General features: G+C 43.3%; 2 protein-coding genes across 2 annotated transcripts; both read left to right on the top strand.

Moving 5' to 3' along the window:
- Window positions 1-8,046: 8,046 nt before the first annotated feature.
- On the top strand, window positions 8,047-11,915 carry LOC127777666 (beta-1,2-xylosyltransferase XYXT1-like). The gene is made up of 6 exons (XM_052304275.1): window positions 8,047-8,384; window positions 9,337-9,396; window positions 9,545-9,601; window positions 9,738-9,794; window positions 10,377-10,445; window positions 10,569-11,915. Exons 1-6 carry the CDS (start codon window positions 8,261-8,263, stop codon window positions 11,780-11,782), a joined length of 1,581 nt encoding a protein of 526 aa, XP_052160235.1. The 5' UTR covers window positions 8,047-8,260; the 3' UTR covers window positions 11,783-11,915.
- A 4,379-nt stretch (window positions 11,916-16,294) lies between these two features.
- LOC127775584 (putative BPI/LBP family protein At1g04970) lies at window positions 16,295-20,976 on the top strand. The gene is made up of 6 exons (XM_052301842.1): window positions 16,295-16,775; window positions 17,493-17,632; window positions 18,191-18,536; window positions 18,645-18,893; window positions 19,442-19,567; window positions 19,837-20,976. Exons 1-6 carry the CDS (start codon window positions 16,371-16,373, stop codon window positions 20,050-20,052), a joined length of 1,482 nt encoding a protein of 493 aa, XP_052157802.1. The 5' UTR covers window positions 16,295-16,370; the 3' UTR covers window positions 20,053-20,976.
- The last annotated feature ends 5,278 nt before the right edge of the window (window positions 20,977-26,254 follow it).

The following is a 26,254-nucleotide window of genomic DNA, read 5'->3' as shown; positions in this document are numbered from 1 at the left end:
TCGACTAGGTCTATCCGTGATTGCAGACCATCTTTAGTCTTCTTCGGCATGTCCAACAATGTTCCAACTATATTGTCAAACACATTCTTCTCTAGATGCATGATGTCTATGGCATGCCAAACCTCCAGATCTTTCCGGTACAGGAGGTACTTAAATAATATGGAATGCTTCTTGAATGGGGGAGGGAGTTTATCATCTGGCTTCGTACTATCATCTGGCTTCTTACTATCCTCTGGTTTAGTAGTCTTCTCGGGTTTCTTGCACTTTGTCCCCTTTGATGGTTTCTTAGTCCCTTTTCCAAATTCACAAATAATTTTCTCAGTCATTGCACACAGTGTCTCCCCGGATGTAGGTTTTGGTGCAGGCTCACTCTCTTCAGTGCCATCGAACTCCGCCTTCATCTTGCGGTACTTGTGATTTATGCGTAGGAACTGCCGGTGCCACATATACACAAGCTTGTTGGAACCCGGGAGATACCTATAGTATGTTCCATTCAAGCAGATCACACATCCTGTTTTACCTTTAATTTGACCTGAAACTGAAAACATTGTTGGATAGTCGTTAATGGTCACAAAGATGATGGCCTTCACTGTGAAGTATTCTCTTAAGTACTCATCCCACACTTTCAATCCCTCTTTCCATAAATCAGTCATATCTTCCAACAATGGTTCAAGAAATACGTCAATATCAATACCAGGCTGACGGGGTCCTTGTATGAGGATACAGAGTAGTACGTATTTTCGCTTTTGACAAAGCCAGGTAGGAAGATTATACATGGTGAGAAGCACTGGCCAAGTACTATGTGAGCTGCTCATGTCTCCAAAAGGATTAACTCCATCAGTACTCAGGGCAAACCTAATATTCCGTGGGTCTTTAGCAAACTCTCTATACTGAGCATCAAAGTTTATCCACTAACGAGCATCTGCCGGGTGTCGATCTTGATGCCAACGCATTAGTTCCACATCTCGCGGATTTGAGTATATCCGTTTAATGCGGTCTTTGACAGGAAGGTACCATGTCACAAGCTGCGGGATTTTTCTTTGAGTTTTATCAGTTGTGTCAGACCGTTCTAGGCCAGTGTTGCTATTCGATTTGTACCGGCTAGCATCGCATGTTGGACATTCATCTAAAGAAGCGTACTCTTTCTTGTGTAGTATGCAGTGATTAACGCACATATGAATCTTTTCCACACCAAGTGAAAGGAGACATATGAGTTTTTTCACTTGATATGTGCTGGATGGTAGTGAGTTAGGCCTTGGGAGCATTTTCTGTAGAAGTTCCAGCAGACTATCGAAACTACTATCAGACCATCCATGTCTCGCCTTTAACCTCATAAGTTCAAGAACTGACCGTAGTGTTGTGAACTCACTGTCACAGCCCTTCGACTCATCGTACAAAACTTTCTTAGCTGCCTTCTGTAAAGCTTTAAAGTTATTTAAACCTCTAGCCGACCCCATCAGCACCTCGGGTTCTGCATGACGTAACATTTCCTCTAGATCGATTTTGTCCTCAACAGAACCATCGTCGTGCACTATGTCTTCTACTTGTGTCGGAACTACATTTTCAGGCCCGTTGTCACACCCTAAAAATCCTAAATATATAAATTGTTGTTTAATTGGAATTATTAGAAATGATTTTAAAAGCCTAGAAGAGAAGATCTAATTTTAAATAATAAATTCCAATATAAAATGGGGCCAGATAAAATTTCATTAAATACTTTGCTTAATTCTATAATTCCTAGATTTTTTTGGGATTTATTTGAGCTAAGGAAGTATTTTTAATAAATGGAATTGCATTTCATGAATAATTTAAATTGGAAAAAGTTTTAAAAAGTCTCTTTTGGCTTTGGGCCGAAAGTCGGCCCAAAACCCTCTCTCTCTCTCTCTCTCTGGCCCAAGCCGGCCCAGTCCGCAGCCGAGCCGCCGCTCGCGCGCGCGCTCCCGCTCGCTGACAGGTGGGGCCCACCTGTCGGACTCTTCGTCTTCCTCGCGCCGCCGCCGCCCGAAACCCTAGCGCCGCGCCGCCGCCGTCTCCTTCCAAATCCGGCCGATCCTTTCCGTTTCCGATGAAATCGATAGAGGGGAAATGATCTTCTCGATCTCCTCTATCTTTTCTCTTTTGGAATCATCGGCTAAAATCGTTTGGAAATTCGTGGATTCGAGGTCGAATCGGATTGGTCTCTCTCCTCCGAACCCTAGACTTTCCTTCTCGTCGCCGGTCGCCGTGGGCCTTCGCCGCCGTGTCCTTGCCCCTATAAAAGGATCCCCGGTGTCTCCGCTACCCGTCGCCACCCTCGCCTTCGCCTCTCGTCACCAGTAGAGCTCTAGCACCGTGTAGCTTAGCGCCGCCGTCGCCGTCGTCGCTCCAGCCGTGCGCCGTCGTCGCTCCGGTCGTCGCCGTCGCTCGGGAAGGCCGCCGTCGTGGTCGCCGTCGCGTCGCCGTCCTCGTCCGCCCCTCCGCCGTCGCTGTCGACCGCCGGAACACCGTCGCCGTCATCAAGCCGAAGGTCGCCGCCGCTTCTTCTTCGCCGCTGTCGCCGTCCGTTGTTCTTCCGCCGCTTCTTTGGTCACCGGTGAGTTCACCGTGCCGTCCGCTACCCGTAGGTGCTCTCCGTTCGCGCCGCCGCGCCGTCGTTCGCCGGCGAGCTCGCGCGGTTCGGTCGCCGCCGGAGATGACGTCATCGCCGACGTCATCGATGCCGTCCGCCGTGGTCCGGCCGTGGACCGGTCGATCTCGGCCGTTCGTTTTGGATGGATCGATCTCGGCCGTCCAATCTCGTGAACCGCTGTCGTGCACCCGGTCCACCGCAAACCCTAGCCGCTGACGCAATAAATCCTCTTTTCCTTTTCAAAAATAATTCATTATTGCGTCATAATTCAATTAAAATCCATATAAGTGTTTTAATCCGATTTAATCTTTAAAAATTCATAACTAATTCATCTTAGCTCGGATTTAGTTGGTTCAAGTCTCTAAATTTTTCTAAAATTGAGATCTACATTTTAAAAATATCCACATGTACTGTTCATGCTTGTTTATGTGCTGTTTTGGTGTTTTTGCTCTTTTCTGTTTAGATTCCGACGTTTCCGGAGAGTCCGCTTTCGCAGGAGAAGAATTTGAGGAGTTCCAAGGCCAGCAAGGCAAGTCACACAAATCCCAAACAACCCTTTGAGCATGTTGATCCCGTTTAAAGCTATTATTTCTATTCAACTATTGCAATTATTTTCGAATGTCATTGGGTGGAATTAACCTATTGTTTGTTATAGCCCTTTTGTTCTTGATTACTTTATTCCTTGATACCTTGGGTTATTATAAATTGACTAGTTGAGCTTTATATATCGGTTCAGCTAGATATTAGATGTGATTGCTTAGCCATGCTTAGAAACTTTAGCACACTATTGGGATAACTTATGACTCACTATTATTTAATGATGGCTTAATGATAACTCATGATGGTTAATCATGATTGGTTAATTAATTAATTTGCCAACTAAAACCTGATAATGGTGGGTTGTGAGCACATGGTTTTGATGGTCGTGCTCATGACAATTAAGGACCGGTTCACGAGTTTCGGTTGTGAAACATTAACCGTGCCAACCACGAGCCAGCGTGGGCAACGGCTTTACCTTTTGTATAGCATGGTTCATTGCGGGGCACCAGACTGAGAAGTGGTGGAGATAAGCCCACGGGGGTCGCTGGGGAGTCCATGCCTTGTTTATAAGGGGGTGATTATGATCCAGGAACGGTGCACTGTGGTGGATGGTGTTGTGCGAGGGGTACTGTCACAGCTCCTTTCTGAGGTACCGTGGTGGTATCAAGGCGCATGGTGACATGTCGTGGGGCTGTGTCTTGTGGGTACAGTGGTACACCTCTGGTCAGAGTAAAACTATTCGAATAGCCGTGCCCGCGGTCATGGGCGGGTCTAACAATGTCTTTCGTGATTAGTCTCACACCTCTCATCATAATGAAAGATGTTATAACTAGTAATAATTTGATTAGCTCCTGGTTTGGAATGGTATATTCCTGGTTTGGAGATAGAACTGTGCAGCCGGGATTGGTTGTTCAGAATGGTTGGGCCTATGCAACAGGGTATGTTGTATAGCGTTGGATTAATACTGTTTAATTATTACTTAACTGTTTTATTAAATTCTGAAATGTTTATTAAATGCTGTTTATGCAAATGAAACCGTATTATGCCATCCTTTGTTATCCTGTGCACTTGCATATTTGCTGCGTGGCTTGCTGAGTATGTCATATACTCACCTTGCAATCATTCATCAGAGGAGGAGTTCTACAGTGATGCTGATGGTGGGGAGGATTAGGTGTAGCCTTGGTCAAGCTGCCTGTGGAGTGGAGTCGTCTGCGCCGTTTATTTTTTTTTCCGCTGCTTAGATCTTTATTGATTGAGAGGAACTATCTACCTCTGTAATGACATTTTATTCGCTTATTAATTAGAGTAATAATTGTACTCTATTATCAATTTGTTATTGTGTGCCTCGGCTGATTCCTGGACGAGGGTTCACACACATGTAAGCGTTTGGAATTTTGGATAGAAATTCCGGGCGTGACACCCGTCCACTTGTTCTTCGCCATGACGTGTCCATTTTTCGTACTTGTCCATAAATCCACGAGTTACTAAGTGCTCCTTCACTTTAGAAGCATCTTCTGAGGCTATTTCATTTTTACAGTCAGCACATGGACAAATTATCTTCCTCATATTGTTCTTCTCAGTGTATGCCTTCGCAATACCAATAAATTTAGACACTTCATCCCTATATGGAGACAAAAACCTCTGCCAATGATATATCCATTGCCGCCTTTCCATATCTCTAAAAAAATGAACATAAAATATTTGCACTATTAATACCAAATTTGTAGGGTTTATTAACAAAATGTCGTTATTCAAAACTAACTGAAGGTTAATTGTAAATTAATAAAAAAACAAAGTTTATTTCAAATTTTTTTACACAGACATGCCAAATTAGTATATTAGGAAAATCTAACAAAACCATACCATCGGCATATTACAAACTAATATAATTATTTTTTGATTGCACCAAATAAATAGACATTAAAAATTTTATTCTCTCTCATATATATGACAAGATCTAGATCTAGATCTAGACTAGGAGGTGGATGTGATAGCAAAATAAAAAAATGAGAATTTATGTTACCACATTAAACCACTACAACAAGAGGCATCAAGTATTACACATACATCTAACATCAACATATCAAAAGAAAGTAAATTAAAAAACATGGAGCTTTTCCTTCACAATTTTGCATGCATAGATCCATCACAAATTAAGGTCTAAAAGCTTAAAAAATTGCATACCTAGGATGAAAATGAGTAGATCTAAGCACCGTAGAAAAATCCCCCGAAGATTTGAAGTTCAAAACCTATCCCCTATATTTAAGTCACTTTAGGAGAGAGAAACTTCAGGGAGAATGAACAGGGCTCGGGAGTAAGAAGACTATATAGGGGCATCTTCACAGGCGGACCACATAAGCGCCGCCTACGAAGATTGATCTTCGTAGGCGCACGTCGCCTGATCTTCGCAGGCACCGCTTATATGGTCCGCCAGCGATAACCTATGTTCGCAGGCGGACCGCCCCCTCCACCCCGGGTATAGTATTTGTTGGTGGGGTTTTGGCTCCGAAGGACATGCCCGTCTGCGAAAATGAAACCTCTACTACGCCGAAAATGAGTTTTCTAGTAGTGGTGGTCAGGGACTCAGCAGGACAGACCCTCCTCACATCTTGGAAAGTCGTCAGGAAATGTGCGGCAGCAGAGGAGAGGAGGTAGAATTACTAGCTTGCTATGAAGGCCTTAAGCTAGTGGCCGAATGGATTCCGATGCCAGTGGAGGTCGAAACAGACTGCATCACCATTAATTCTTGCTAGGTTGTCGACTACGAAAGAAGAGCGGTCCAGATGGACCTTTTTGCTATGCAAGACAAAGACGGTGATGGCATTATTCCTGCAGGAAGTGCGTTTGATGCACTATAGACGAGAGTGTAATTGTGTAGCACATGAACTTGCTCAGCTCGCTAAATGATCGGGAAAAGCGCGGTTTAGCGTGATAATGCAGCGAATTGTGTTATGCAATATCCGAAGCAAGATTGTACTTCCTCCATCTCAAAATATAAGTCACAACCATTTTTCTCTCATGTCTCATAATATAAGACGTGCATGCATGCATACATTAACTAGCATCTCTCGGTCCTATAAAATTGATTTGTTTTAAATCTTATATCATTAAACCTTCCAATCACATTGCTTGCGTGCATTAATTAAGGTGATCCAATCAAAAAGGTGATTAAATATTTTCTTGGTTTTTATGTTATGAGTGATTATGACTTATATTTTGGGACGGAGAGAGTAATCCTATTGCGCAATCGATAAAGCTCTCGTTTCCCTCGACGATCCCTGGCCATGGGGTTCAATTATAACCACATCTCTTTTGGAGTAATAAAAATGCGTATAATATAATCAATTTTCTTACAGGTATAGCATACCTGCACACAGGGCCGCCCGAGATGCTCGCTATATCCAAAGTTAATTTTCGTGTACATGCGTGCAACATATATGGAGCATCCATCTATTGGCATCGTTGTTAGTGTTCCTGCTTTAGTTTATGCAGGCGTTCCAGTTCTCCACTAGCTAATCTACTGTTCAGTAGTCAACCATTATGATCTGTGAGATCCGATTTCGCCGCATGATCCATAATTTTCGTTGATCCATTCTGACTTCTGCGCCAATTAGTTTCAGCAGTTTTCTTTAGAAGACTTTGCAGAGGAAGTTCATGATCTAGAACCACGCATCCATGCATGATCCGTCATCGATGAAAAATGATGAGAACATCTATGCATGCAGATAGAAGCATGCATGCCGATACTGGCTAATGTGGTTCAACCAAATTGTCAATGTGAATCGCTTTGTTAATTCATATGTAAGTATGTTAGAAATTGTGTCAATGTGAATCGATTAGAAGAAGGGTTAGGGGTTTATTGGGGAGCTTAAAATTCTAAGAAGCTGCTGATCAGTAGCCTGCTTTTGACAATTTGGAAAAGTTGAGTTTTCCGGTAGCTTCTAGTTCATTTAATTTTCTGGATTCTACAATTACAACTTCTCAAAATCCAAACGATAAGGTGAATTGTGAGAGTTTCTTATTCTGAAAGAAGTTGTAGCTATCAGAAGTCCCCACATAGACCCTTAGCTTGATAGTACAAATAAAATACATTTACCAATAATAATAGTTATTAAGGATTTGTTAAAAAAATCCCTAAACATTCAATTAAAAAGAACACCTTACTTTTTTTGAAACTAATGGACAATTTACTTTTAATTTACAGTTAATATGCTAGACTTGTTTTCTTAGCAAATTAAGTCTAGGAAGACATTCTTTCTAGATAATGAAGAAGGCTATACATAATTGCTTGGGATGGATTAAATATTATATAGTTTAAAGCTAACAAATAGATTAAAAAAATTATCTAAGCAATACTGATGAAGAAAATTGTGAAGAAATATTACTTTTAAAGAATGACAAGTGTCACCGGTTGATATTCCATCCTTATAAATTTCTCGAAACGCAGCCTATGATATATGCCCCTGCATTATCATTCTATACCGGGAGTAAATGTGGGAAAATATTTAAGTAGTACTGTTTTTTCTCGTGTAATTCTGAAGTCACTAGAAGAGAGAATATTTACTGCCAAGACTAAATTTAACGGCGATATTTTTTTGAAATATTAACTCGATCGTTAATGTAATTTGATATGTATATATTAGTATTAGTAATAGTGCGTAGCCTGTCGGTGATGCGAGCTTAGCTCATGATCGATGCAATCTAAAGGCTGAAGTCCTAGCCTGGCGTACAAAATCAGTCCGGCTATAGCTGGCTCTTTCTGTAAACTAATCGATGGGATTAGCGCACATGTGCATGGGATTTAACTACTGATTAATGCAGGTCAACCCTATAAAGTCCGATAAAAAGACAAAGGATGGATTAAACTAAGGTTGTGCATTGAAACTCGTCTGAAAAGAAGATGGCACTGAAACTATATGTATCACTGATGCATCGTTGGCTGGGTAGCTAGCTAACTTAGATGCTCACTCGCTAAGTATAGCTTAGTAAGAGACTCACAGTGCACAGTATATATCTAATTGAGTAGTGGATTATTGGAGAGGAGATCGATCTTCTACAAGCTAAGCTAAGCTAGCTAATTAAGCTAGAGTACAAAACGAGAGAGAGATCGATATGAAGGGGAGGCACGAGCGTATCAAGAAGGGTTGGAGCGGATCAGCGGCGGTGTGGCTTCTGTTAGTGCCTCTCTTCGTTCTCATCGTCCTCAAGACCGATTTCCTTCCCCAGGTTGCTCGCCGTAAGTTAAATTGTCTCACGCCCATTGCAAAATAGAAATCCAATAGTTTCGATCAGAGACTGTTTTGCGTCTTGTTCTGCACACTCACTCTTGGTCTTAATTTGGCGTTTTAGTTAATTAATTACTTTCGTATTTTTAATTTGTATTCTTTTTGGCTGTTTACTCGATCTCTAATTCTCTTGTAAAGGTTGGTGTTTTACATCTGACGTCTCGCATTATTGTCCATCCATTTCGTGTTGGATGTATCACCCAGTGAATTCTTCCATCTTCAGACCCATGATGTCCCTTGACTGGATAAACCCTTCTTACACTTCAGTTTATGTAGTGGAATTGAATTTTAAAACAGATATGAACTTTTACACCTTAAAAATATACGCACTCATTTCTTGTATACCATCCAAGTGGCCACATTTCAATCAGAAACATGTATATAAAAAGTTAAATTCAATCTTCATATATGAAAACACATAGAAGACAATTCACAGTAGAATAACAAACCAAAAACCAAATTAATAAAGATGTAATAATCGTGTGCAATTTCATATGTAATAATCATGTGTAATTTCATTTATAGTCCAATAATTTAGTTATTTTTTATGTACATTGAATTTTGAATGCATATTTATGGGACAAAACATGATAGTACATATATAATATATAAATGTTATAAACATTTTTCAGAATATTTGTTCTTATTAGTTGAGATAACACATGGCATGGGCGCTTAAGATGTGAATTTATTTCCATTACAAAGACAGCGATATCCTCTGTTAATTAGTGTTCCTCCATGCATGAAATAATCATTTTTTTAGGATAGAAATAATCATATATATTACACTACATTGAATTGGTGTTGCAAGATTAATGTTCAGGTGTACTATAGTAACCGGACGGAGATGAGAGAGTCTCTTACGTACTAACAAATCTTGCACCTTTGGTGTTTGTTGTGCAGTTGGAGACACCAGCTTCACCAAAGTTGCAGATGAAATGGTTCAGAAGGTTTCATCTTTAGGTGAGCATATTGCATATGTACGTTGCAACATGAATAATCGCGTGTACGTACACATTGGTCCGCTAATTACTCATCAGCTCGAAGTTAATTAAGCTCTTAAGGGATTAAACAATTCATTGAAGTTTGATCTCATCATTATTATTTCCAGGTCTAGACAGAGCAAGATGGCAGCAGCAACAAACACTTGACGTAGCAAAGCTAGAAGGTATGGCATGCATATTGAGATCTGCAAGGAAATATTAGTATATTTATAGTTGCTTAATTATCTTATGTATGGTAGCTTCCATTGTAAACTCTGCCTTGATTTGTAGTATTAACCATGTGTACTTCATTAAATTCAGATTCCGTTGTCGGGACGAGTGACGAGTTGACCGGCCACGTCGATGCGAATAATGAAGGTAACTAAATACTACTAATCTTTCTGCAGAATCAAGGTTAATTTATTTTTTTAATTTTTCCAAGACTGATCGCACGTGATGTGCACACAAAAGTTTCAATCGCAATCAAGGAGTCAACGAATCGATGCAGTAAAAAAAATCTCAATTTTCATTCCTTTGATTATAAACAAATGAAAGTGTACTGTACAATTGACTTGTTTGTATCGTCAGATCTTCAGATACTTGACAATAATTATGAAATCCGATTAATCGATAATAACTTTTAAACACGCATTTAATTGTTCATCCTATCTAAAAAATACATAATTATCGTTGTGACTTATTCTATCACTAAAAGAATTTTAAATATGATTTATATCTTAAGTGTTTAGCACAAAATTTTTTAAAAAGATAAAATGATCAAATGTGTACCCGTAAGTTAACGGTATGATGGGTTAAAAATCGGAGGAAGCTGGTTTCACTTGGTGCTTTCATGTTGACTCTGAAGTTTAATTTCTACATACCGTCGTAAATATATATATAAGAATTTATTCTGAAACCGATCCATGATGCGGATCATTTATATTTCAATATGTTTTGCAGATTCCAACCAACCAAACCAGCAAATCCTTGCCATGAGCAGGTCGAAAGACAGCCGTTTGATAAATTCAGGTATGCAATTAATCTGCATTTTCCAGATAACAAACAGTATCGTGATCACGTACGATCTTATTACTACTGTGATTGATCTATAATCACTAGCTAGCTAGCTGATCGATCGATGCATCCATGCAGATGTAGCTGCAGCAAAGACGAGCCACTTAAGCTGCAACTTCAGCAGCGCGCACATGGACACCTGCGCCATGGACGGCGACATCCGCATCCACGGCCGGAGCGGCGTCGTCTACGTCGTCGCGTCGTCGGACTACCGGCCGGAGAACGCCACGGCGGTGATCCGGCCGTACCCGCGCAAGTGGGAGCAGGCGACCATGGAGCGGGTCCGCCAGATCACCATCCGCTCCACCGCGCCGCCGGGCGCCGCCGTCGCGGACACGGACGGCGGCGGCGCCATCATCCCGCTGCGGTGCACGGTGGCGCGGGACATGCCGGCGGTGGTGTTCTCCACGGGCGGCTACAGCGTCAACTTCTTCCACACCATGAACGACATCCTCCTCCCGCTCTACATCACGGCGCGCGAGCACGGCGGCCGCGTCCAGCTCCTCGCCGCCAACTACGACCGCCGGTGGACGGCCAAGTACCAGCACGCCCTCGCCGCGCTCTCCATGTACCCCGTCGTCGACCTCGACGCCGACGCCGCCGTCCGCTGCTTCCCGTCGGCCCGCGTCGGCGTCGAGAGCCACAGGGTCCTCGGCATCGACACCCCCCTGACGGGCAGCAACGGCTACACCATGGTCGGTTTCCTCGCCTTCCTCCGCTCCGCCTACTCGCTGCCGCGACACGCCGTGACGCGCACGACGCCGCGGCGGCCGCGGGTGGTGATGGTGCTGAGGCGGAAGTCGAGGGCGCTGACGAACGAGGCGGAGGTGGTGGCGGCGGTGGCGGAGGCCGGGTTCGAGGTGGTGGCGGCGGGGCCGGAGGAGGCCGGCGACGTGGCGGGGTTCGCGGCGACGGTGAACTCGTGCGACGTGATGGTGGGCGTGCACGGGGCCGGGCTCACCAACATGGTGTTCCTCCCGCGGAACGGCACCGTGGTGCAGATCATCCCGTGGGGCGGGATGAAGTGGCCGTGCTGGTACGACTACGGCGAGCCGGTGCCGGCGATGGGGCTCCGGTACGTCGAGTACGAGGTGGCGGCCAACGAGACGACGCTCAGGGAGAGGTACCCCATGGACCACCCCGTGTTCGCCGACCCCGTGTCCATACACCGCAAGGGCTTCAACCACCTCTGGTCGACGTTCCTCAATGGCCAGAACCTCACCTTGGACGTCAACCGGTTCAAGGCGGTCATGGCGGAGGTCTACACGTCGATCACGGCGGCGCCGGTTTAAAAGAGATAGATTGCACAATATGATCATGTGATGGATGATTTTTTTTTCTACTCTTCTTAATTGGCTTTTGTTTTGCTCTTTGTTACCCAAAGGTAAATTACTCACTTCAGTATAAAAACAAGTTTTGAAAGCTGATTTCTGTTGCAAAGTATCCGAAAACACGTCCAAACACTATTGTTGTCATACTGTAGTCGGGAAAGATTTACGACTTTGTGATATAACTTTTGGACGAATCAACGGTCAACAATTTCATTGACCAATTGGATGTCGGTAATTATTATCGTCACAGTCAATTAGCAATTAACAAACTTTGTAGGTGAAGAGTCGGTTAGAAAAACATATTGACGCTAGCTCGATCAGCAAAAAATGCAAGCCCATCACTGCCTCCTTGCACCGCCCCAGCTCGGTTAGCCTCTGAGCAAGTTTAATAGTATAGCCGACTACTAGTTCCCACTAGTACAGAATATGTCATAGGTGCCGGTTGGAAAGTGCCAATAGGTGCCGGTTTCCCGGCCGGTTCCAATTGGTCAGCACAAATACATAGAACCGGCACCAATAGGTTAAATAGAACCGGCACCTATTATGTCTACCCGAGCCAAAAAAAAAAAAAACTTCGGCTCGAATCGAGCCGAATCCCGAGCCAAATCCAGAACCCCTCCACATCTCGTAATCCCTCAGATCCAGAACAATATCCCACATCCAAAATCAAAATCACATCAATAACAACGACAATTCCTTCTTGGTACACATCAATATCCCCACATCCAAAAGAAAAATCACGTCAATAACAACAACAATTCGTTCTCGATACACATATGAACAAGAGAAACATGAACATGAACACACACATATGAACAAGAGAACATAAACATGAACATGAACATACACATATGAACATCCGTGGTGCGCCGCAGCTGCCATCGCCGGCAGCCGCCTCCACCTCCGCCGCCGGCAGCCGCCTCCGCCTTCGCCTCCGCAGCTACCACCGCTGGCTACCGCCTCCCGCCCCTTCACGCCAGATCTGAGCCGAGGAGGGAGATAGACGAGAGAGAGCGCTAGGGAGGGGGAGAGGGAGGGGAGGGCGCCGGAGGGTGAGGTGGAGGAGGAGGGGGCCGCCACCGCCGCCGTGGTGCGCCGCAGCTGCCACCGCCGGCAGCCGCCTCCGCCTCCGCCACCGCCTCCACAGCTACCACCGCCGGCTACCGCCTCCGCCACCCACTACCTCCCGCCCCCTCACGCCAGATCTGAGCCAGGGAGGGAGAGAGACGAGAGAGCGCCGGGAGGGAGATCGAGACGAGAGAGAGACGGGGATGGGAGGCTTATTCGAGAAGGGGGTACAAGACTACAAGTAGATAAGGATGGGAGAGATACTCGGCTCCGGCTTCGGCTACAAGGGGTTGCAAACACAGCCTTACAACGAGAGAGATTTCATGAAGTTCACCAGGTTGATCAGTGATTCGGAGACACCCCTAAACGTCGGATGCAAGGAAAAATACACCAAATTGTCAGCTACCTTGGACTTAATGAAGCTGGAGGCAAGTAGTGGATGGACAGACAAGAGTCACAGACCTTTTGGGAATATTTAAAGCCATGCTTCTCGAGGAGAACACATTGCCTATGACAACATATGAAGCAAAGCAGGTTTTGTGTCCTCTGAGGTTAGAGGTTCGTATAATTCACGCTTGTCCAAACGACTACATATTGTACCTCAAGCAATATGCGAACTTAGATGCTTGTCCTGTCTGCAAGACTTCTTGACACAAGCGAAAGAAAAGTGTTGACAAAGGAAAGAATTCAAAGCGGGGTGGTTCGGTGAAGGTTGTGTGATATTACCTATCATTGATTCTTTCAATATAATCTTTGCCAACCCCAAGGAAGCGGAGTTAATACGTTGGCATGCCATAGAGATAAGGTACATGGGAGTTCTAAAGTCCCTTGGGAGTTCTGAACAAAGGTATGCTAAGATACCCTGCAGATTCGATTCAATGAAGGAATATCGATCAGAAATATCCAGAATTCATAGCCGACCCTAAAAACATGAGGATATGTTTGTGTACGGATGACATGAATCCTTTTGGAGACATGAGCAGTTCTCATAGCACTTGGCTAGTGCTTATTGCAAATTATAACCTACCGCCGTGGTTGTGCTTCAAAAAGAAAATACATTATGTTGTGCTTGTTAATCCAAGGACCGAAACAATCCAGCAATGATATTGACGTGTTCTTGGAGCATGTTATCGATGACCAAGAAATTCTTCGGAAGAAAGGTGTGGAAACTTTGGATGCGTATGGTCAGGAGTACTTCAAGCTACAAGTTCTATTGTTCTGCACCATTAATGAGTACTCCGTACTTGGTAATCTTTCTAGACAAACTGTCAAAGGAAAGAAGGCTTGCTCCAACTGTATGGAAGATACACGTAGTAGGTGGCTGAAGAAATCACGAAAGATAGATTACATGGGTCATAGGAGATGGCTCCCACTACGTCACGCATTTAGAAGAAAGAAGAAAAATTTCGAACGGTAAGAGAGAACTTCAGTCTGCTGCTAATAATTTGTCCGGAGATAAGGTCCATGACATGGTCAAGGACATAACTAATGAGTTTGGGAAGAAAAGGAAGGGGATTCCAAACGCTTACGCGCTCCGAAGGCCGACGCGTACGCTACGCCCCCGTCGCTAACCATGTGATTAGCACTAATGATGACGTGATTAGTGATTAGTGCTAATCATAGTACCTACAAGAACTTTTTCTTTTTTCTAATAGATTGAAAACTTTCAAGTTGAAAACTTTCAAGTTAGATTTGAAAACTTTCGACTTAAGATTTAAACTTTGAAGTCAAATTTTGAAATCTTTCAACACAAACTTTGAAAATTTTCAACTCGGAATTTAAATTTGCAAGATAAATTTTGAAAACTTTCAACTCGAGATTTGAAAACTTTCTACTCAGATTTGAAAACTTTTAACTTGAGATTTTAAATTTGAATTATAAAAAATATTTTTGATTTGATAATTTTTGCTTGTATTATGGCTGTGTTTAGATTCAGTGGTGTAAAGTTTTGGCGTGTCACATCGGGTATGCTGGCACACATTTGAAGTATTAAACGTAGACTAATAAAAAACTAATTACAGAATCCGTTAGTAAACCGCGAGACAAATTTATTAAGCCTAATTAATCTGTCATTAGCAAATGTTTATTGCAGCACCACATTGTCAAATCATGGACTAATTAGGCTTAAAATATTCGTCTTACAAATTAGTCGCAATCTGTACAATTAGTTATTTGTTTAGCCTATATTTAATACTCCATGCATCTGTCCAAACATTCGATGTGAATGGGTGTAAAGTTTTGCTAGGGGAACTAAACAGGACCTATATGGATCTAAAATTATTTTAGCTATGCATGTTTCTAGATTAATATGTACTCGTGATCTTTGAAAGTTTTATCTTCTTAAAGGACCCTTGAGCTTGAACTCGTGGAAACAAAATGTGAGCTATCAGTGGGTACTTTTCACTTTCATCATGCGTGTGTAATTTGTAAGTTCCGTGATAAAAGTGCCTTGGTCAATCACTCAAGCACTTTATCATTCTCATGCAAACAAAGATTGTTTAGCTTTAGAAGTATCACCTCTGTCATGCTTGAAAAGGAATAACGTGCAAGTTTCACCCAAATATGCCAAAAAAGACGATATAATTGCCACACCACGATGGTGACGTAGCATTATTGTATTTAAACAAGGAAATATGTAACGTATTTGATATTTTAGTTTTGAATATGTAAATCGATCATGAGATGAAATTTAGTACTCCAATGTAGTACTCCTACCAATCACTTAATTAATAAATAAAAGTTAAAACCACATGATTAATTATGCACATAACTACTCCCTCCGTCCCATTTTAAATGCAACCATAAGTTTATGTATCCAACTTGAACAGTTTATCTTATTTGATTTTTTTAATTAGTATTTTTATTGTTATGAGATGATAAAACATGAATAATACTTTATACGTGACTTATGTTTTTTATTTTTTTAAAAAAAAATTAAATAAGACGGACGGTCAAAGTTACGCATGGAATTTTCATGATAGCTACAATTAAAATAGAATGGAGGGAGTACTAGTTCGACCTACGCTACAATGATTGCATGTTGGATCCATTCATTAATTTTCTACACAAAATGTTGGCCCTCGGCCTAAAAGAAACTAACCATAGTAATAAATTATTGAAAACTATACATGTACCTGAACTAGAGTGTGCTTGAATCAACGGGTTGTGAACCCTCTCTCTCATGATTAATTAAGTATTAGTTAAAAATATTAAAAATAGATTAATATTTTTTTTAGAAAAAACATATCGCATAATAGTATGGAAGTCTACTGAGAAAAATGAGAAAAATAAATGAGAAGGTAGTTGAAACTGAAATTAAAATAGTGTAGTGCCAAACACAGTCTTAGTAAATTTTCATAAAAACAAATCCAAATACTTGCGGAAAATTGGCAGCCGTCGTCTCGACTCAACCAGTAGCACGCCAGCCTTCAGCCTTCTCCTTCCTTCGGCCGCCCGCCTCTCCACTCCTCCACCCGCCGCCATGGCCAACCTCCATCTCCTCCCCCTCCTCCTCCTCGCCCTCCTCTCCCCCGCCGGCGCGGCCTCCGGCGAGGTGCACGCCTCCGCGGTGGTGGCAGAGAAGGGCCTGGACTTCGCCAAGGGCGTGCTGATCGGGGAGGCGGTGCGGTCGCTGACCCCGCTGCGCCTCCCCGGCGTGGAGAAGGCCGTGCGGGTGCCCTTCCTGGGCGCCATCCGCGTCGCCGCCACCAACATCACGCTCTTCCACCTCGACGTCGGCGACGACTCCGCCATCCACCCCGGGGACTCCGCCCTCGTCGTCGTCGCCTCCGGCGTCAGCGCCAACCTCAGCATGGCATGGAGCTACTACTACGATTCCTGGCTCTTCCCCATCGAGATCTCCGACAGGGGCACCGCTTCTATCCTGGTAGTACTAACTTAGTATTGCCTAATTCTCCCTTAGTCACTTCTGTGTTGATTGTTGCCTACGAAAAGGATTCAATTCGATGTGGATTGGGCAAGATTTGGTTTAGCATCATGGTAGAAAATTAAATTGTGGTGCATTTGCTGCAAATGCTGCTAGTTTTGTTGCTTTTGTAGGAAAAATTGCTCATGATGAATGTTTTTTTTTCCCTTAAAAAAGAACTGTGACACTAGTTCGATGAATTGTGCGGGAGTTTGATAAGCAACTTGTTTTATTAAATCTTTAGGTGGGCATTTGTATGTTGGTATAGTACCTTATAAATTTAGCTAGGTATTAGGTCCGTGGTAATACTGAACCATTGATTAATTCTTGAAGCAATCTCATATTTGTAATGTCTTAAGTAATAAGGGTCAGGAGTGAAAAAATTGCATAGTTAATTGCAATTTCATGGGGGACAACATCTTTGTGGCTTCCCTGTCCACTCTTTCCTGCATGGATCACCCTCCAGATTTAGACATCTATCACAGTTTGCTCAACTTGATGGGGCTGTTGATCCCATTGGCAAATGATGCATATAGCTGTGATTTATGAAATGTGATGTTGTATCATTCATGTATTGTGTAAATATCATAGGGTGAACAAGCTGTTTTAGGTAATTTTCTGCTCTATCTTTTACTTTTGTTCTTTGTTAGTAACTCATAAGTGCTTTCTGTGTCTAAGGTTCAAGGAATGGAAGTTGGTATAACCATGCAAATTAAGAATTGTAATGGGAGTTTGTCTTTGTCTGTGTTGCAATGTGGATGTAATGTCAAGGACCTAGTGATATCCCTGGATGGTGGAGCATCTTGGTTTTATCAAGGGTATGTATCTCTTGTGTTAAATAATCCATAAATGTTACTTTTTAAATTATGGCAAGTCGATTTTCCATCTGAGCCTTTGCTTTGAAGTTTAAGATCTGAAATACTTGTTTTGATGATTCGAGGCCTCCTTTAACCCATGATTTCTGCCTACACTGGGTCCTTTGTCGAGGAAATTACATATTGCAATGTTCAGACTTCTGTACAAAATTGGCATATGTCTGAGCATTCTGACAGTGATGGCAACCTTTCCTTTGTATCTGCTTCATTATTTCTACTATAACATGAATTTTGGAGTCATGGCATGTTTGTGAAGTCAGAGCTAATATATCAAATAAAACGTCTCTTCTGTTTGGTGCTTTGGTGGTTTTGTTTGAGTCTTTCCTTTGGGGTTGATTGATAGAGATAAGATTTCATTTCACTATATTACTATTTGCTGGTACACATGTATATTCAGATAAATGATCCCGTGTTATTCTTTTTAATTCTGAAGCATGTCAATAGCCAAATGTCTATACTCCTAGATTAATCACTGTGCCTTATTCCCCTCCTTCCTTGAAGGTTAATAAATGCTTTCGAGGACCATATTAGAGCTGCAGTTGAGAAGGCAATACCAGAAAATATTATTGACGGCACATCCAAACTTGACTCGTTGCTTCAAAGTCTTCCTAGGAGTGTCAATCTGGACAATATTTCTGCTTTGAACATGACTTTTGTTAACGATCCGCAGTATGGCAATTCCTCAATTGAGTTTGATATCAATGGATTATTCTCTTCTGCAACTGCTAAGCTTAGCAATTCGCAGAAGCATCCCCAACTTTCATTATCATGTGGTGGGGCATCCAAAATGCTTCTGCTTTCACTTGATGAAGCTGTTTTCAATTCTGCATTAGAGGTTTACTTCAAGGTAATCAAAACATTTCTGTGTTAAAACAATAATTCATGAATATTTACTTTTCACTTGTGTTGTTGCTTGTTTCTTGGATTTTGCGTCAGCCATTTTTTTTTTCTTCAGGCAGGTTCAATGCATTGGGTAGTTGACAAAATTCCCGATCAATCTCTACTAAATACAGCTAGTTGGAAATTTATCATTCCTCGCTTGTACTGGAGCTATCCCAATGATGACATGCTGTTAAACATTTCAATGGCTTCACCCCCGGTGATGAGGATTGCGTCTGAAAAGATTGGTGCTACTATAAATGCGGACATGATAATTGATGTTTTACATGACAAAGAGACAATTCCAGTTGCATGCATCTCTGTAGTAAGAATCCTCAACTGCTAAACTTCATTTATGATGTTGTGCTTTTGATGATGTTCATTGCTAAGGAGAGAAGATTCTGCCATTACTACAACTCTTATTTGAACGAAGTGCAAAAAATGCAATCTTTTTAGTCGCAGCCCATGTTGAATGCATCTTGAATAGAGAGGTGCTTATAAGAAAATGGACGCCATCTATCAGGCTGGAAATAATTAAGTTTGCTCAGTATTCTACAATACTATCGCACAATCCTCTAGAATAGTTAGGCCATACTCTTCTAGATTGAACTTGGCCGGGGGCAAATCCACTTTGAATTTGATAAATTTATTGCTTGTGAAGTATGTGTTCGCGTAGGCCCTATAGATCGGTAATGACTTGAAAAGCTCCTATAGTATGACGGGTGGTGTGTACAAGGCCCGGTTTATGTACCTGCGGACGATTTGACTGACCCTGCTTGCACTACTTCAACAACTCTTTTTGTGTCTTCCAGATCATATATCTGTATTCCTGGGTGCGATTCTAACTACTTGAATCATTTTTTTTCTTGGTAGGTAGTAAGTGCCTCAGGTGTCGCAGAGGCAGCAGGCAATAAATTATATGGTAAGGTTGAATTGGAAAATTTCTCCCTTGCCTTGAAGTGGAGCAAAATTGGGAACTTCCACATGTCATTGATTCAGGTAATAAAAGATCAGCTTTCTTTATACAAATTTATTTTTCCTAGTTTGCTTTTTATCAGCATTATAGCGAGCTTAATTAGTCTGTTAGTTAACTACTGGGCCTGGCTAAGTGGCTATTTCTGATCATTTTGTTTCAACGGTCTATTATAGTGATATAGCTAGATGCTTATTCTATCCATGTGCAGGACACCATTATCACTTTATCAGTGAAGGTTTTTGTTTTCTCGATTCATGCTTAATACCAAAAGATAACAAGTTTCTACTTGCAGGGAGTGATTCGTGTTTTCTTGAACACGGTTTGCATGCCCTATTTGAACTCACGGCTGGGGCATGGAGTTATCTTACCTGTGGTCCATGGTTTCACACTCAAAGACATCTACGTTCTTACTTCTCCTGAGCAGTTGACGCTTTGTTCTGATGTTGCCTTCGCTAACGCAAGCAGCCTGGCAACTTTACCAATTTTGAGATCCCCTCGGGTTTTATAGGGTATATGTGTCCCTCACGTTTGGGCCAAAAAGGGCCTTGGGCATAATAGTAAGTGCACACTTGTACATATACATCTGTACATTAAGATAAATGTACATAGTCTCTCCTTCATTGATATATTCACATTCATGATTCATTTATACAAATTCACTTAGTATGTTCTTTTTAATGATTAGAGCCTGTACTGTTCTTTTTAATTCTCAGTTTCGATCCTTCACATCTTACTGTACTATTGTATTAATATAGATGGTTGAAATATGAAGATAGATAATGGACACATTTTATCGCCATTAGAAAGCCTAGACCCAACAAGATATAATATAGCAACCTAGTCATATAAAAAAAGATTTTTCAAGATAAAGTTTTACTTCATTGTTAATTTTAAGATGTTTCTAAGGCCTAGTTCTTTTTCTCAACTCAAAACTTTAACTTCATCGTTTTTCATTAGCACACTTTTCAAGGTGCGTTTTTGACAAAAAAAAAAATATGGCCGTATTTAGTTCCCCGTCCAATTTTTTTAAACGTATACGGACACACATTTTAAGTATTAAACGTAGATTAATAACAAAAACAAATTACAGATTCCGCCTGTAAACTGCGAGACGAATCCATTGAGCTTAATTAATTCGTCATTAGCAAATGTTTACTGTAGCAACACATTGTCAAATTATGGTGTAATTAGGCTCAAAAGATTCGTCTCGCAATTTACATGTAAACTGTACAATTGATTTTTTTTCGTCTACATTTAATGCTCTATATATGTATCCAAACATTTGATGTGACGAAAAAGTTTGAAGTTTGAAGGGAACTAAACATAGAAGTTGTTTGAAAAAATCAAATAAATCCACTTTTCAATTTTATAATAATTAATACTTAATTAAGCATGTGCTAATGAGTTTTCTCGTTTCGCGTGCGTTGAAAATATCCACCATTTATAATAATTAATACTTAATTAATCATCTTAGGAACGGGGCCTAAGATGACTTATTAATATATCTTATTGCATTTTTGGTCAATTTTATTATCTACATTTAGTATTACTAGAAAAATGTTCGTGCGTTGCAACGGGTATTCGAAAGAAACTAAATATTTAGTAGCTACTTAAAAAAATCAGGATGTTTATAACCCAATCGTCCCTCCCTCGCCCGCCCTTTGTCAGGGTGTGTTTAGTTCACGTTAAAATTGAAAGTTTGATAGAAATTGGAACGATGTGACGGTAAAGTTGGAAGTTTGTGTGTAGGAAAGTTTTGATGTGATGAAAAAGTTGAAAGTTCGAAGAAAAAGTTAGGAACTAAACCAGGCCTCAGTCACAGACAGTGTGATGAACATAGAAGGATGGGGTTAGCTAGGGGTCTGACCATGCCTGCAACTGTGGACCGTTTCCAAATTTCCAACTTGAGCACGGAGGGAAAAGGACTTTGATCTGTCAACAAATTGCACTCTAATCCATTAAAAAATCAATAGAGAGATCCATGGGATTGCAACACAAAGAAATCATGAAATTGTGCTGGAGGAGTGCGAGTGACAATGGGCGCAGGTGATGTAAATGGACACGCGGAGGAACCGATCAAAGATATAGCGGCGGACTCGACGCATGATCATGATAAATATATTATATTATCATTGATCGATCGAGTACTTAATCGAGTTTCTTGTGTATTTTCTACCTATGTGTCTCATGCACGACACGACTAAAACATGTACGCGTATCGCTTTGTGTCAAAGCAGGGATCAGAAGAACTTAATAAATATGTAAATATGTAACGTTTTAATGGTAATGGCGGGAAAAGTTTTGATTTACAACTAATTAGAAAATAGAATAGGAAACAAACTTTTATCCTACATACCTATACAAATCATCCCCACTAATAGCAATTCTCTGAGTTTTGGTGCTTCCACGTCACCTTTTTTTTCTTCCAACCGTTGGATCAAAGTCAAGCGTCCAAAGATACTTCCAATCGATTTGCTTACTGGGCCAAAAAGAACATATAGCCCAAGCCCAACACAGCAGTGAGTTCTTCACCGTTAATCCGCACATCGCAGCATCTGTATCGCCTCCTCCCACGGCGCCGCATCTTTCCCTCTCCCACGCCGCGCGACGCGCGAGGTCGCCCCTCCTCAGCCGCATCGCCTCCCCTGTCCCCAGCGCTGCACCGGAGCATGCGACGCCCGTCTCTCTCCCTCCTACGTCGAGCCAAGCGCGCCTACCACCAGCTGCCTTGCAGCCTGTTTGCCTCCTTGGCATGTCAGGACTAAGGAGGAACGGAACCGTCGACGCCCATGAAGAGCAGACTTCATGGCTGTCAAAACTCCCACAGCATTTAAACCGCCTCCCAGCTTTTAACTGTCGACCACCGCATGGACTCCTGCAGCTGCATGGAAGCCAATCATCCGGTTCGCCTTCTTTGCCCCAAACTGTTCCCCCAGTCTTTCAAGAAGCAAATCAAGATCTTTAATTCAGCCGGCTATATATTGGTCGACTACGGTTGCTTGGATTGAGATGGATACCATGAGCATTTGTGTTCTTGCTTCCTCGCTTGAGTATGATCAAGACTGATAAGCGCTCAGGTTGTCTGCTCCCCAAACAGCTGAACTAAGTGAATCAATTCTGAGGTAAATTTCTCCAAACAATGTTTTTCCCTGTTTGATAAAATGCTTATTTACACGCATCATATATTTCAAGTAGACAGGTAGCACCAGAATCACGATTCGCTTTTGAGTTTCCATCTTTTTTATCTTGAGCAAACAACCTTTGAAATGTGCAACGATGGAGCGGCAGAACCACGTTAAGGTGTTTGTTAACTGTCATGTTCTTTGTATGTAATATGCACATCTCTATATGCTTCATAGTTATTTGACACATAGATGTTCCGCAGCAGCGCGGCGGGGTATCTAAACTCTAGTTTAGAGGAAGAATCGTACTTCCCGTAAAAAAACAAAGAAACATAATTGAACTGGATGGGGTAAATAATCGAACTGGATGGACTGTCTATAACGTTGTTGTGAGCTGTAAAGAAAAAGAAGAAAGAGACAGTATCAGACTGGGTGGATGGGCTGGTGCATTGTTTGTGGTTCTGTATGTTACGTACTTACGTACGTACGTACGAAGGCTCCGGGCTTGGCAAGCGGACGCACTCACGTACTCAGCGTGCCGACACCTTATCGAAATAGGATTACTTACAAGATGTTTGGAAATATCTTTAATTTTTATAATTTATAATAGTAGATAAATAAATATATGTTGAAACTATTACCTTTACGGTGTTCAAACATATTTATAAGTTGGATACTAAATCCTAAATCCTAGGTACCCGGTATAAGGGGGTGTTTAGATCCAGGTGTGTAAAGTTTTGGCGTGTCACATCGGGTATTATATAGGGTGTCACATAGGGTATTCAGGCACTAATAAAAAACTAATTACATAATCCGTCAGTAAACAGCGAGACGAATTTATTAATCCTAATTAATTTGTCATTAGCAAATGTTTAATGTAGCACCACATTATTAAATCATGGAGCAATTAGGTTTAAAAGATTCGTCTCGCAAATTAGTCGCAATCTGTCCCGGTCATGTTACTGTCCATAAGCCATCAGCCGTCGTAGGAAGAGACACACCAGAGCACGTCATTCGCCTGGGGATTTGGTGCACCACGACGACGGCGAGGTTCTGGTAGGTGCGCGGGTGCATCAAGTTGAGCAGCCACGGCAGCGCCAATGGTAGCAGCAAACGCTGCCAAAGCGCGCCGAGGCACCACTGGCTGCAGACTACGACAAAGCTGAGGCGGTCGTGGTAGGACGGCAACGAGGAGATGATCTAGCGAGGTCTATCAGGAGGTCCGACCAGCCTGGCGCTGGCTCCGGCTGCGGCGGTGCCGGCTGCGGCTGTGGCAGACTGCTGGTTCTGCTGAAACAGATCCCCACGGTGGCATGAGAGGAAGACGCGCGCGGCTAATTAACACGTGGGACGAAGAACAAGTCAAACCAGCCATGTTGGCGTCACATCAGCTAAAACCACCTTCCAAACCGCTAAGGGACCTCGTTTGTACCGGATTTGATAGTATAGGGACCAGTTCTATATGGTTTTTCGGTTCAAAGACGAAAATGGATTCGGTGTAAAGTTAAGGGATCTCGAATGAACTTATTCCAAAAATACGTGGGCTTTTTGCTTCACTATCGTTAGCCCGGAATAAGTTCATTTGAGGTCCCTTAACTTGCCAACAAATCTGATTTTCGTCCCTCAACCGAAAAACCAGATATAATGAGTCCCTCAACTATCAAAATCGGTGCAGATGACATCCCTCAGCGGTTTTGAGGGCGGTTTTAGCTGACGTGGCGCCTACGTGGCTAATTTGACTCGGTCTTAATATGACGTGGCACTTACGTGGCAATTTAATTTGAAAAAATAATAAAACCCGTGAGACCCACATGTCAGTTCCACACACAAAATAATAAAAAAAATGGTGGGACCCATGTGGACCCCACCTTTCATCCTCGCTCCTCCCTCTACTCTCTATCCTCTCCCTCGATCCATTCTCTCTCTCCGGCTAATGGAGCGGGACGAGCGGCGGTCGGCAGAAGCGGGCGACGCGCGGGGCCATAGAGCGCAGACGGCCGCGACTGCTGGCGTTGTGGAGAAGGGCGTTGGCGGGAGCATCTCCTCCGGGTACTGAAACCACGACGCCGACTCATCCTCCGCCATCGCCGCCGGCCGCCGCCGTCGTCGCCGTCCTCTCCGGCCTCGGCGGCTTCCGCGGCGCCTGACTCTGCATGATGACGTGGCCATTGCACCAGAGCAGCTCGACGAGCTTGTCGTCTTCGCTGCAACAACAACAATAACCAAAGAATCACTCATCTGATCGCCTCCTTTCATGGAAAGATCTCCAGCTTCGATCTAAGAAACGCACGAACCCTAATGGCGCAAAGCCATCTCCCATGCTGGTGGTGTTCCAATCAGGGACGAACTGGTTCATGGCATTAACAACCCTAGTTAATCACTCACTGCAAGGAGAAGCACAACAACTCTATCTTGTTTCTACCTGCAAAGCCAATGATCATATCAGATTCTGCAAGAATCAGAACAAGTACTTTCGCATCATGCAAAAAATATTTCTCTTTTTTTTATCAATGAAGCTTCAAGCTTTCCTGAGGACAAAGAACAAAATTTGTAGGTTTGCCAAAATTTAAGGGAAAACTGAACTCCAAAGAACAAAATTTGTAGGTTTGGCAACGCCCAATGAACGCCCTGGCTCACGGGAGATCGAGGCGTCATCTGGCTTGAGCGCGAGGCAGCAAGGCGCATTGCCCGGGAGGAGGGAGGCCGCCACTCCGGCGCCCACGCGCCGGCCCCCAAGGTCGCCGCGCCGGTGACCGCGCCCGAGGTCGGCTTCCGCGCCGGCGCCAGTGCCCAAGGCCGCCTCCACCCCGGCTCCCACGCGCTGTGCCCCAAGGCCGCCGCCACTCCGGCGCCCATGCACCGGCCCCCAAGGCCGTCGCTGCTCCGCCTGCCCCCTCCCCCCACCCACGACCTCGACTCCCGGGGGCTCTCCGCCGCCGCTTCGCCCACCCGCCGCCGCGTCGCCGGCTTCGCGCGCCGCAGCTCCGGCCGCCGTCGCCACTGCTTCCTCAGACGACCTCGACTCCCGCGGGCTCTCCGCCGCCGCCTCGCCGGCTTCGCGCGCTGCCGCTCGGGCCACCGTCGCCCCGCCGACTTCGCGCGCCACCGCTCCGGCCTTGTCTTGCAGACTGCAGAGCAGGGGAGAAAAGAGAGAGGATTAAGGATGGCATGTGGGACCCGCGTGGGTCCCACCATTTTTATTATTTGGTGTGTGAAACTGGCATGTCCGTCCCACGGTTTTATATTTTTTTTAAATTAAATTACCACATAAGCGCCACGTGGATGTCACGTGGGATGAAGACCTAGTCAAAGCAGCCACGTAGGCGCCACATCAGCCAAAACCAGGCACAATACTACCGAGGGATCTCGTTTGCACGGTTTCGTAAGTTGAAGGATGCATTCTACCCAGTTTTCCGCTCAAGGGACGAATTTCGGACTCGGCAACAACTTGAGGGACCTAAAGTGAACTTATTCCTCGTTAGCCCTACCCCTCACGCCTCCGGCCCTCCACGAAGGCCCAGACAGCCCAACGTCGGGAACCAGGAAAGATTAGGAAAAAAAAAGGAGAAAAGGGCGTGAGAAAATCAA

The sequence above is a fragment of the Oryza glaberrima genome, chromosome 6 (assembly GCF_000147395.1).
Source record: "Oryza glaberrima chromosome 6, OglaRS2, whole genome shotgun sequence".
Lineage (NCBI taxonomy): Eukaryota > Viridiplantae > Streptophyta > Magnoliopsida > Poales > Poaceae > Oryza > Oryza glaberrima.
Note: the sequence above shows the minus strand (reverse complement) of the source record. Positions and strands in the feature narration are given on the sequence as shown.

Excerpts from the sequence above, each read along its gene's own strand:
- LOC127775584 (XM_052301842.1), top strand. The coding sequence starts at position 16,371 with ATGGCCAACCTCCATCTCCTCCCCCTCCTCCTCCTCGCCCTCCTCTCC. Across the intron at positions 16,776-17,492 it reads GGGGCACCGCTTCTATCCTG|GTTCAAGGAATGGAAGTTGG; the intron begins GTAGTACTAACT and ends TCTGTGTCTAAG. Across the intron at positions 18,894-19,441 it reads CAGTTGCATGCATCTCTGTA|GTAGTAAGTGCCTCAGGTGT; the intron begins GTAAGAATCCTC and ends TTTTCTTGGTAG.
- LOC127777666 (XM_052304275.1), top strand. The coding sequence starts at position 8,261 with ATGAAGGGGAGGCACGAGCGTATCAAGAAGGGTTGGAGCGGATCAGCG. Across the intron at positions 9,397-9,544 it reads TCAGAAGGTTTCATCTTTAG|GTCTAGACAGAGCAAGATGG; the intron begins GTGAGCATATTG and ends TATTATTTCCAG. Across the intron at positions 9,602-9,737 it reads TGACGTAGCAAAGCTAGAAG|ATTCCGTTGTCGGGACGAGT; the intron begins GTATGGCATGCA and ends CATTAAATTCAG.